Here is a 12,441-nt window from a genome sequence, read left to right on the forward strand (position 1 = left end):
ATTGCTACAATATTGGTCACCAAAGCTGTAATGATATAACATAATGAACAAGGGTACCATCAGACCAGAGAAATGAAAATCAGAAAAAAAAAAAAAAGAGAAAGAAAAAAAGAAAATGCCTAGCTTTGTAAAGATGTTAAATATTAACTGTAATGGGGTATATCAAATCTTTGCAGTGAAAGAGGAAAAACCTTCTGGGATAGTTTTACTTTGTTCCAAGCTGTCCTGGAGCAGTTCCTGCAGGACATAGTCACTGGGGCAGGGAAAGTCTCCGATAAGCAGCCTGAAGCTAAGTCAGAAGCTGGGGCCAGTTTCAGGACCTAAGCTGGGAGCTGTAGGAAAGGCTGAGCTCCCCTCTCTCTTTGTTAACAAAAGGCAGGGCTGCTTTAGAGACATTTTCAACTAGTTCCTTTGAGATCACTGGATTTGAGGTGACAAGAAAGTCCCTGTGAGTAGCTACTTTTGCATTTTTAAGTTTCTGATAGAAAATAATTCTTAAAGTGAATCATGAAGCTATATAGAAATAGGCTAAGGTAAACATATCTCCTTGAAACAGGAGAAAGTAACAGTAAAAATTTAAGGGGAATACATCTAAGGCAGGTGCCAAAGAGTGGGTGGGGACTTAGTTTTTAGAATGCATTTTTAGACAAGCCTGCTTAAAAAAAAAGTGTGTAAATGGGAGCCTACCCATTCATCATCTCTTCGCATAACTTGGAGGTAACTAGAACTTCTGTTACAGGCTTTAAAACTACCAAATATATGCTACTAGGTGCAACCTGAGAAGTCAGTCAGCAAGAATTTGTTGAATTACAATTTAAATTGCCAGAGATAAGACAAAGATTTCAGAAGTGGGTACTCAATTGTTTGACTCCTAAATCCACACTGAGGTGGACTAGGGAGGCAGCCTGATAGTTCAGAGAGACAGCTGTTCAAAATATGGACTTGGGGAACTTATTTTGATAAAAGTTTTAGAAAAAATAGCTTAGAGTGGAAGTGACTTGGATTCACAATATAGTAGCTGACAAAATACGTCTCTGAATCTTCAGGGAGAAGCACTCTAACAGGAGCAAAAATGCATATGCAATCTCTCTTATTTCATTCCGTTATCACACTATACGCAGCATGAAACACAGAAATGGGAGTTAAAATGATGAGCCTCCCCAGAAGCTTTGAATTCTTATATCACCCTTCTAACACTTGAAGTCATGCATCTAAGCAAAGCGCATAACTGTACATTTGTAAGGAACAGTAATTATTTGTTGCTCGAGTTCACTATCTTGCTCCTCATTTTCCTAACTACTATTTTGAAAAGGTTAAAAAAAAGTGATCCAAAGCACCATTTTCTCTGAAATATATTCAAAAAAAGTATGTCATTAGCAGCTATCAGAAAACACAATGAATTTCAAAAAGAAAAATCCATATCTGATTGATTTCATCTACCCAACTGAGTAATGTTAAGTGCTCACTGCTTGTGAAGATGTGATTTAAGTCTCGCTAAGATATATGAGGCATGCACCACGGAGAACGTACTTTAATTTCAAGATATACTACCCAGGACAGGATTTCTGTGATCTCTTAAAAAGTACCATCTGCAGTGTGTGCAAATACTAGGGATGACCTTCTAGTAAGGTAAAATGGTCTACAGTTTTCCTGAGTGTTGCACTGTACTACACATATCTGAAACCAAAATGATAGATTTTCGTGTTGTAGCTAAAATAAGTTTCTACAGAATTAAACATGAAATTTGAATACAATATTTATTTAGACCTCAGTTTATGAACACAGTCTGTTTTTATGGCTTCTAAGTATGTTTTCAGTGAAGATCTGTATAAACTTTCTATTAGGTTCCACTAAAAATTTTCCTATATAGTGTTATATGTGCATGTGTACATATATATTGCTATAATGTGCACAGTTAAATAGATAATTAACACCAAAAGTTCTGAGTCATCATCTAGCCTTTTCAGAGGACTAAAAGAACAGCGAGCCAGGTTTAATTCCCAACCAATCGAAAAAAGACAAATCACTCCTCAGGCAAATCAGGAGTCTTGATTTAAGCTTACCTGGACTTGGATCTTTGCCAGCATTTAAAAATCACCCTTTAAAAATGTTCCAAAAGTCTACAGAAACATCTCTGAGCTTTATATATGGTGTTTGACAGGAAGCGTTAATGTTATTTAATTACAAAATTAACCAAGAATGTTTTGGTGGAGAGGAAATTGGAAGATTTAGCCCTTTGGCAGTAGTATTCAAATCCAAAGCTTGTGGGTGGAGCTGGGGTGTGTGAAGGTGCATAAATAGGCAGCAGGAACAGTAGTGTTCACACTGTATCTCCGGCCACCTTCTCACCTGGGCAAGCATCTGGGAGAGTAAACAAGGTAAGGCAATACGCACTTCGTTAGAAAGGACCTGTTAAAACCTGTGAACTATGGGCTCAGGTTACCTAAAGCCAAGCAGCTAATCAATGGAAAGAAAAGACCGCAGCAACTTGGGGACAGTTTGGAACAGTTTACTAAAAGGAAAATGTATAGGAAAACACTGTCTTTTCAGGCTAAAAGAACCAGGAAGGGAGGGGTTTTGTGGGGTGGAGAACTTAGCAAAAATGCACATAGCTTTGCAGAGGTGAACTTTTAAAAGAGTAGATTTAATGATTCTTTGTCTTTGATTTCCTTGTTGGCAATTACTTTTTTTTTTTTTTTTTTTTTAGCATTAGTTCCTCAGTATAGATCTAGCTAGAACAACTCTCTAGGCAGCACTGAAAATCCACTGGGTTTAATTTAACTTTATGCAATTTTCTTCCTTGCAATGGAGACTTTTCTCAGGGCAAAAGGTAGTCCGTTGCAAAATCATATTTCGTGCCTTTGAAACTGATTCTGTGGACGTTGAAGGTCTACTGAACCTCCCAGTCGCAAAGAGCACTGTAACAGTGATTCAAATTCAGCCAATGCCTCCTCCAGCAGTTCCTTCCAAAGTCTAGAGGAATGCTTCTATTTCTCTGGACTTTCATTTTCATTGGCTGAATTTAAAAATTTCCAGCCCACTGTAGTTTTTGCATGAATGTTCTGAATTTTCTATATTGCTTTTGGAATATCTTAGGTCTTCCTATTAAACTGGTAGCCAGTGAACTGGTATTCTAGTTTTCAGGAGGAAATTTAACGAGAAGAGATAAGGTCACCTTGCTGTCATGTTCTTCCCTCCCCCCTCTCTCCCACAATTTAAAGAAGCATCCCAGTTGCTCCACTGAGGAGCTTCCCATCAGATACACCTCGTCTCCATCCCCAAACCCCAGTATCAGGCTCAGGAAGAGCCCTCTGCGCTCTGCCTTGCTTCAGCTTGCAAACTGCATTTTTGTTCTCACCTTTCCACTGATAACTCCTTATCTTTAAGGACTAGATAAGACTTTTAAGGGGGAAGACATGCTCTGAAGTTTGAAGCGCAGCATTAAGTTGCATCCATGCCAAAGACTCACTATAAAACCTAGCTTACAGTTTACTACTTATTGGAGTTTCTGTAGATGCAAAATACAGGAACAGTCTAGAAAAGTTAATTTTTCAGCACCTATGCTGCTGGAGTGCTTGGTTACTATAATTTTGAGATCTAGATATAGTTGTGCATGTAGGACTTGAAAGTCCTTTTAGATTCTTGTAGAAGTTGCCAGAACTCAGTTGTTTTACAGAACAAATTCAATATTTGTAAAAAGAAGAAACTAGCACCAAACTGAGTATCTAAGAGGACTATGACCCAACAAGATGAACAAAGCAGTAGAAAGTGACTGATTCCTTTGCAACGATTTGCTGAGCAAACCTCACTCTTCTTTCATGTTCCCACCAGCACAGGCATCTTCCTGGAATAGTTAATTTTGGCACTGGCTTACCCTGCTACATATCTGTGACTTGAGCTGTCAGTTGAGCACTGCACCTCTGCGCAGGCAGCAGTTTGGGAGGCATGGCAATTTTATATTTCTCCCTTTCCCAGGAGCAGCCATGGAGAAGAGCTACATGTCCGTGTTCCTGCTGCTTGTTGCCCTCTCTTGTGCTCTGGCTAAGGATGCACTGAAGAAGGAGACAAAGGAGACCAAGGAGACTAAGCCAAAACTGCCACAGACACTCTCCAGAGGTAAAAATAAATAAATAAATAATAATAATAATAATTAAAAAGTGCAGCCATGCTACAGTTTAGATTCCTATAGTAGTTCTAACAACTTAATTTCTGCTTCATTAACTGTCCTGCCCTGCCCTTTCCCCCCTGCAGGCTGGGGAGACCAGCTCATCTGGACGCAGACCTATGAGGAAGCCCTCTTCCGCTCCAAGACTAGGTACCCAAGCCCTGAAAGCCAGGCCCCCCTCTGCCCCATGGCCCCTCTTAGTGCCTCCCACACCTGTCCCCACTCCCCACAGCCCCTAACGAGACACCTTCTTTTTCAGCAATAAACCCCTGATGATTATCCACCACTTGGATGACTGCCCACACAGTCAAGGTAATGATTCTGCACAGAAAAGCAGCAGCTTTTCGACTTCAGGATATGTAATGTCAAAAATTATTAAATCTTAATATAATGTTAAAAAAATTACTTGCTCAATAAGCCTTAGTGAAATACTAACTTACAGAAGCAGGCAGAATATTTCTAAAATCAGTGTCACATAACTTTTTATTTTATTTCAGCAGACACAAAAATACCTGTATTTCAGTATTACGCAATACTTGCATCTCTTGATGAACACAGGAAAGAGCACAGATCAGCAGGTTTTGACCTGTAGCAAGTGTATTGTTAGTTTGCCTTAGAATCAGCTGAAAACGACTGCAAGACTCTCATCTGTAATAACTAGTGAAATTTTCTGGAAAGGGAGAGAGAAAGAAGTATTCAGCTCTCAATACCATTGATGTTTGTGACTGACCACAAACAAATCAAACAAGGCTGAAATGAGTTTTGGGGGGATTTCTAGTAACTCAGACTGCTCTATTCTCTGTATTTCTGAACTTACTTGAGATCTCCTCATCCTACCAGCCGATTCATGCAGCAAGACCTTTGCGTACATCAATAGCCCCAGTAATGCTGCAGGGAACTTGATACAAGCATCAAGATCTCTTGAGACATTTCAGGTTGAGGTCCTATACCTCCACACTATACTGTCAGCACCTTAAGGGCTGGAGCCCAAAGCCATAATATTAGAATAGGTTTAAAGGGTCAAATACTCAAATTCAAATTTGAGCAGAGAAATTTTGAAGAGATCTGCACTAACTGAAAGAAGGGGGAAATTCCATACCATTATATTTACTCTTTGTCACAGAATAATGAAGCTGAATGAAGTAAAAATCTTTATCTGCTGTAATTGTAAACTAGGAAGTCTACCAGCCAGCCATGTTTAAATCTATCATTTCTTTTGAGAGATTTTTTTAGGCCAATATTTCAAAGCATATTTTGTCTGTGTGTGGGGGTGGTTATTGTTGTTTTTAACTGTTATTCCTCATTGCTTTCACTATAGCACTGAAGAAGGTCTTTGCTGAACATAAAGAGATACAGAAATTAGCTGAAAAGTTTATTCTCCTGAATCTTGTGGTAACTTTCCCAATTATACTTCATTAACTGAAAGCAATAAGCTTTTATTTTTAATTACAGCTTACTTAGCTATAATTAGTCTGTTTAATAGCTAGGCTTGTCTAGGAAAAATGGTCAGTACTGAAACATAAGAGATTTAGTAATAAATCTCTTATCTCTAGCTATCATAACCCCAAAATGCAAAAGGATTCGAAGTTTAATTAAATACTAAATTTTAACTATGTTACTATCGGTTTGCAACTCCAGCTGTTAAAATATCATATCCCAATTAGCAAATTTCTTAAGCTGTAAAATTTAGTACTTAAGCTGTATTTTATAACACAAAGTATAAAATAGAAAAAATATTTCTGTAACATACCCTTCTGCAATCTTGAATGAGAACCTTATCTGCTTTCTTTAAGTATGAAACAACAGACAAGAATCTCTCACCTGATGGCCAGTACGTCCCTAGGATTTTGTTCATAGGTGAGTACCTTAAGCATTAATGCTGATCTTGAATTGAAGGCCTTGCTGCATTATGAGTCTCAAATCCTCAGGCATATCAACAGGAACTTATTCCAAGCGAAATACAGAATCTCTGGCTGTGTTTTGCTGCACACGTGAGAAAAATCAAAAAAAGGAATTAGCCAAGCAAGAATCTCCTCTTGAAGGAGGTTTGCATAGCCCAAGAAACAGAGCAGCGATGGAAAAGGAATGGTGTACTGGCAGAGGTGAGGTGGCTGATCACAGCTCCATCTCGGCGTAGGCAGGATACAGCCCCTTCACCACGAACCCATCCCCTCTCGGCATGCTGCTGCTGCCTCAAACTTGGTGCCCTGCTTCACCTGCACACCACTGCCCAACCTGCCTTTGGTGTGCCTCCAGAGAGGAGAGAGCACCATGCTCTAGCCCTTGAAGCTTTCACTGTCTAACTTGGATTAAAATTCAGACTAACCCCAGCCATGACATTAGCTTCATAAGTCTAGAATTCAACCCCCGACAACTTCATTAAAACTATACGATGCCACAATCACTGGAAAAGATAGGCACTGACCAGCCTTGTTCATTATGCTATTTCTAGAATTATCATAAAGCAGACAGGTTTCATTTTGGCCCATAATCTCATGGGCATCATAGAAACAGCAGTGACCCAGTATGTTTCACAGGCTAGATTTTCAAAGCTTGATACCTAGTTCTGTGCTCAGCTTACTTGCACTAACACCTCATAAGCATTTTCATTTTGGACATGTTAGTGGCCATGCATGCACAAATCCATATATTCCTTGTCCCAGAGGAATTATGTAGCCTCATATACTACACATGCATACCATTAGCACATACCTTCATAAACCTAGGTCATGATGCACATTTCTATTCATCACACCCCCTTAGAAGACTTGGAGGAAGATTATTTTCTGTTGACCAAAGCAACTGCCTTTTTTTTTTTTTTTTTTTTTTTTTTAAACTTGTAGCTTGAAAGATGTCTTAGCTTATAGAGTTAATTCACATACTCTGCAATGACATAGGGCCTAAGGCTGATCAACATTAATTGGAATTAAACCTATCCTGTCCTTGGTAAGCCTGCACACACACGACTTAAAACTAAAACTTCAATTACTTTTTAGAACAAAGTGCTGCTGGCCATTAGTGGAAGCAGAACAATACTCTAAACAGATTAGCAGACTTGTCTTGCAGAAATGTTCAGGATGCAAGCAGAAGTGCAGAAAACTTTATCTTATGCTTGAAGGTTAATCCTGTCCTCTACAATTTTTCTCATCTTTCTCCAGATCCCACCCTGACTGTGAGAGCAGATATTACTGGAAGATACTCAAACCGTCTTTATGCATATGAGCCCTCTGATATTTCTTTGTGTAAGTACTGCATTCTCAAAGTAGCCAGATTATTCATATAACATGGAATAACACTAGACATTACACACTTGCAATCAATACTTGCTGGAAGACAGTCATCCAACACAAGGTAAGGACAGGTTTGGGAAGAATGTAACTACATGACTCATACCTTCTTGCGATAGAAATACTCAGCATTATTTTGTTAGGCGTTGATATTCACATTTCATTTAGATCTTTTAGTCCCACTGGAGGTCATCGGGTCTGCTTGACTTCAGCTTTCTAAAGTCTGAATCTAAAAATTTTAGAAAATTAAAAGGAGTGCTGGAGTGCTAGACTCAGACTCACTGAGCTGAAGAGAATGACAGTACAGCCCTGGAACCTTGAACATCGTTCTGCTTTGAAGGAAGCTATAGGTAGTAGGAACTCGCATAATTCAGTAGCGTTCACTCTAACCCCAGGTCAGCAGAGCTTTTCTGGAGGCAGTAAAGGGTCACATGCAATAGCCCTCCCTTACCATGCAAGTATCATGTGTGCTGCACAGCTCATGTCTCTGAACTACGAATAATTGTGCATTTGCACTAAGGGAACACATTCTCCCCAGATGCAATTAAACAGACTGATGTTCATAAAACACTCAGCATAGCCTGCAGAACAGTGCATTGGAGTAAATACACCAGTAGGGATTTGGGCAAAGACTTTTATAATAAAAATGACACTTCTCTAACATAACTGTAGTCAGTGGCAGAGGAAGTTGCAACAAAAATAACATGTATGAATATTTCCCTTCTAGTGTTCTCAAATATGCAGAAAGCTCTGAAGATCCTGAAGACTGAACTGTAAGGGAAAGAAGGAAGCCCTTGAATACCAGGAAGTCTGATCTTCCATCTCTTCTCCAGTCATTGACACTGGTGAAGAGACTACTTAAGATGGTTTTTAGTGATATATAGTGCTGGTCTATATATATATATATATAAACACTATGGTTTTACACTAGCACTTTTATACTGGGTAGCATTTCTAAAAGCTGGAGGCTTTTAATTTTGAAGGCATACAGCATACTGTATGATCCAACTGTAAAAAATTTTTTTTAATAAATCTATTTCAAGTGTTTACAAAGATGGCACTGTGTTTTGTATTTCTTTCCTAGCTCATTCCTATCTGCTGTTATTACTAAGAGTAAAATCACTGTGTTACAGGACCACAGCTTGCAACTTTATACACAAGCTCTACAGAGGGAAAAGGAAAGAAGCTTTTTCTATCTCCAGTTTTAGCAACTGGCTAAGCTCTGTATTCCTCATCCTACTTTCTCTCCATTTTCTTTCTTGGAGCACTCAGAAAGAATAGCATCAACAGCAAACAATCTATCTCTAGTTCTCATTATCAGTACTTTCTGTAAAGACAGATAATGAAGTGTGCAACTACTTTACAGGAAATTTCTGTATCTTGCAGTTAATTACATAGTAATGTGCACAATGGTCCAGTCTTTAAGAAGACACTCTCAAATACAGAAAAGTACTTGAAACTAGAGGATGTGATTGTTTATGCATTTTTTTAATTGGCTGCAGCCAAAGGTGATCTCAGCAGCATCTTATCTACTTGAAGAAGACATGAGTACCCCTTAAAAGATTCCTGCCTACATCAAAATTCAATAAAGCCTTGTGATGGTTATTAATAAGAGTGATACTGTATTTAAGATACAATTGATTTCATTATTGTTTTATGGCTTATGGTATTTTATTTACTAGCCCTAAAGGAGCTAGAAAAAACCCTGCAGCTGAACACCACAGGAGTACATACCATCTACCTTAACATTTAGGTCAAAAGGAGACTTTCCATCTTCAGTGTCAAATATCTAAGTAAGCAGCAGCAGCATGAAACTCTTTGCCCAAGACTATTCATTCATTACTGCCTCAGCTCTTTAGCAATTCCAGCCATCATTAACTACCACTACAGTCATGATTATAACCATGAGCGAGGAATACATTCGGGAGGGCAGGGCAGCCAAGAGAAGCTGTAAGGAATTCAACTCAAGGGAATTGTTCAAAAAATTAGAAGCATCTAAAAGACACTTGTTACAACACCTTTGGCAAACTATACAAACCCTACCAGTCAGAAAATCTCAAGTGATACCTGGAAATGGTCCAGACAAGCAATTCAAAATCTGTTCAGCAGTTCAGAAAGAAAGGACAGACTTTCTATTCGAGCATCTTTTATAATTGTGATGAGGAAGTTCTTTGTTACAAAAAGATCTTTCCCTTTCCTCTCAAGCAGAAGACAGGAGAAAAGGAGGCAGCGAGGGAAGAAGTGTTATCTAGAAGAAGCTACCAACAGTCATAAAATGGAAAAAGGTGTTTATAATACCAAGGAAAGAGATTTAGGAATGTTACCCATCACATATGGAAGCAGGACCAATTGGTTGTTAGAGTCATCTTTATCTACTTGACTCAAAATGCTAGAAAAGTATAAAAGTATGAAATGAAACTTGCCTGAGTCATCACATTTTAAAAGTCTGTTTTTACAACATTGGTGAATTAGTACCATTTTCTTTAACAAACACACGTACTGATGCTATTAACTATATCAGCTATTCAGCAAATGAAAAGAAAACAGATTTTAAGAGTCTAGCAGTCTATATGCTACAGATGCAAAACACAAGCTAATTCAGTTTGCACGTATCAAGAAATTCATTTTTAATCACTACATTGCACTGAGTGCTATGCTTTAGTAGCTTGCTTTTCACCTTAGCCAAATTTTCAAGAGATATTAATACACAGACTGTCCAGTTAATTCTGTTCTTCTCCTCCTCCCCTTTTCCAAATATTGATTATTTAAGTTTACAGAGGCATCAAGACAAGCTAAGTTTTCTTAAAAAACACACCTTTTCATATCTTTAGAAAACCTGGGAAGGCATTTCTGAAGTATGTTCAGTAATTTGAAGAGCACAAAATGGATGGAGTTTCAGGAATTCCACTAGACTTCAATCTATAGATAATTAGGCCTAAAAATCGCAATAGTGCAACCTAATAACACCAGCACATTCCTCTTCACTTACCAGTTATGGACTGTAAAGTACATCTTTACAAAGATAAATTTAAGGTATGCAGTCTATTTCTTTTTGCAATAGAGGGTTATGTTCACATGAAAGGAGTCAAATGTTGTTCAATGGTAACAGCATGTTAATTAAAATCAGGACTGATTTTTTTTTTTTTTTTAAACAAAGATGCAGAGGAATTATTTTTTTTTGTTTTATAGCTAGTTATTTTTAGTGTATAAAAACATGTAGAAATCTTGAAGGAAATCAATACAGGTTTCCATAGTTTCAAAAGCAATCAACTTTAAGAAAGCATTTCAATAAGAAAGCATTTCAACACAACTAATGTCAAAAGGCATCCAATGCAAGCATTAAGAACGTTCCAAATTAAACTATGTTTTTTTGACATTCTGCTGCTGTAAATAATTTCTAAAAAATTCAGTCACAATCAAGTCCAATTCTCAAACAGTTGGATATAAAATAAATATAACCCCTCTCTAGAAATCAGAATCTCTATATGACCAAAACTATTTTTGCGAGAGAAAAAAAGAAATGCACAAAGCAAATGTCAAAGACCAAAATCCTCAAGAATACGTGTTAGAGCAACGCTCTACTTTATACAAGAAGTGTACTGTTCTGATGTGTGTTACTGACATGCAAGTCAGACTTCTCATGACAGAGGCTACTCCCTTTAACCCCAAATAAACTGAGTCAAGATAAATGTGTTCTACTGCCCCCTTAGGAATTAGTTTATAAAAGAACATATCTGATGTGGATTTCAAGTCTTTTTCTTTTTTTTTTTTTTTTTAAATCACAAATTTTTAGAGGCTGAAACTATTAATAGGATAGAAAAAGTTTAATGCAACCACCAGATCCATACATCTCTCTTGAAAACTAGAACAAACTCACACTAAGGGTTCTGAGACATGATAGTTCTTAAGGCAGTAATAAGTTCAGTATTTTCTCAGTAACCCATTCACACTCCAGGATCACCAGTCACATATATGAAACCAGAACCACTCAAAACCAAGCGCTAAAAATGATTAAGGGCAAAAAGTTAGAATTGTAGCAGCCATATGGTATTATTTTAACCCTTACACATCCTCTTCATAAGCCTCCTCTTCTATTTATTACACTTATGTACAAAACGCAGAGCCGGTCTAGACTAGGAAAATTAACTGTTGCTACAGACAGCCATGAGATGATCATCTTCTTGACACGTATCACAAATGGCTGGTTATTTGCATAAACAGGACAGCACTCTAAAAGCAGCTGTGTACATTTACATAACACCTCAAGAATAATCTCAAGGCTCTTAGTCCCCTTTCTTTTAGTATAGGAATGCAATTTTACTCCGAGTGTAGAGGTACATGCTTGAAACAAACACCCATGTTTCCAGACATATGAAGCACAGTAATTCATAGATTAAACACCAGGAGATGGCGCTGATAGCAGACATGGAAGAAATAGCAAGAACTTGCCACTCACTGAAGAGAAGCTGTTCTTACCAAGTTCTTCACATCCCTTTCTGTGTTCAGGGTCAACTTTTCCCTTTGACTCTCCAAAAACAATTTCTTCTTCAGGAGCACTGTGCACCTACAATCCAGAAGTGTTCTGATGAACAAATATTCAAACTTTTTTGCCTCCCCTGCAAAAGAAAGAAGGTAGCTCCCTAGTAAAGGCAGACTCTATCAGAACCTACTTCCATTTGCACTTACTGCCTCCTAGGAGTCTCCCTTTCCACCTCACTCAGCTACAGTACTCCTCAGCAGATGGCCTTAATACTTTTCCTCTTTTCTTCCTGCACCTCCTTCAGAGTTGCCTTTCAGGCTACAGCAGCTGCTTACCATACCAGAAACAGGTACTTAATGAAGAAAAGATAGTACAGATCTGCAATTCAGTGTGATTAAAAACAACTGGAGCATTGTGCACCTCTAGTGTTAAGATGTCCAAACTTGTATCAGAGGCTGGATGATGGACCATGCTTTCCTTCAGCTCAGACAGTACAAGAATACTGCACA

At 38.1% G+C, this 12,441-nt stretch overlaps 1 protein-coding gene across 1 annotated transcript; it reads left to right on the forward strand.

Annotated features, from left to right (window-relative positions):
* The first annotated feature begins 2,303 nt into the window (after positions 1–2,303).
* Positions 2,304–8,509, forward strand: AGR2 (anterior gradient 2, protein disulphide isomerase family member). The gene is made up of 8 exons (XM_026105155.2): positions 2,304–2,378; positions 3,976–4,116; positions 4,252–4,315; positions 4,425–4,477; positions 5,484–5,557; positions 5,959–6,022; positions 7,324–7,407; positions 8,180–8,509. Exons 2-8 carry the CDS (start codon positions 3,984–3,986, stop codon positions 8,227–8,229), a joined length of 522 nt encoding a protein of 173 aa, XP_025960940.1. The 5' UTR covers positions 2,304–2,378; positions 3,976–3,983; the 3' UTR covers positions 8,230–8,509.
* The last annotated feature ends 3,932 nt before the right edge of the window (positions 8,510–12,441 follow it).

This window comes from Dromaius novaehollandiae, chromosome 2 (genome assembly GCF_036370855.1).
Source record: "Dromaius novaehollandiae isolate bDroNov1 chromosome 2, bDroNov1.hap1, whole genome shotgun sequence".
In the NCBI taxonomy this organism is placed as follows: Eukaryota; Metazoa; Chordata; class Aves; order Casuariiformes; family Dromaiidae; genus Dromaius; species Dromaius novaehollandiae.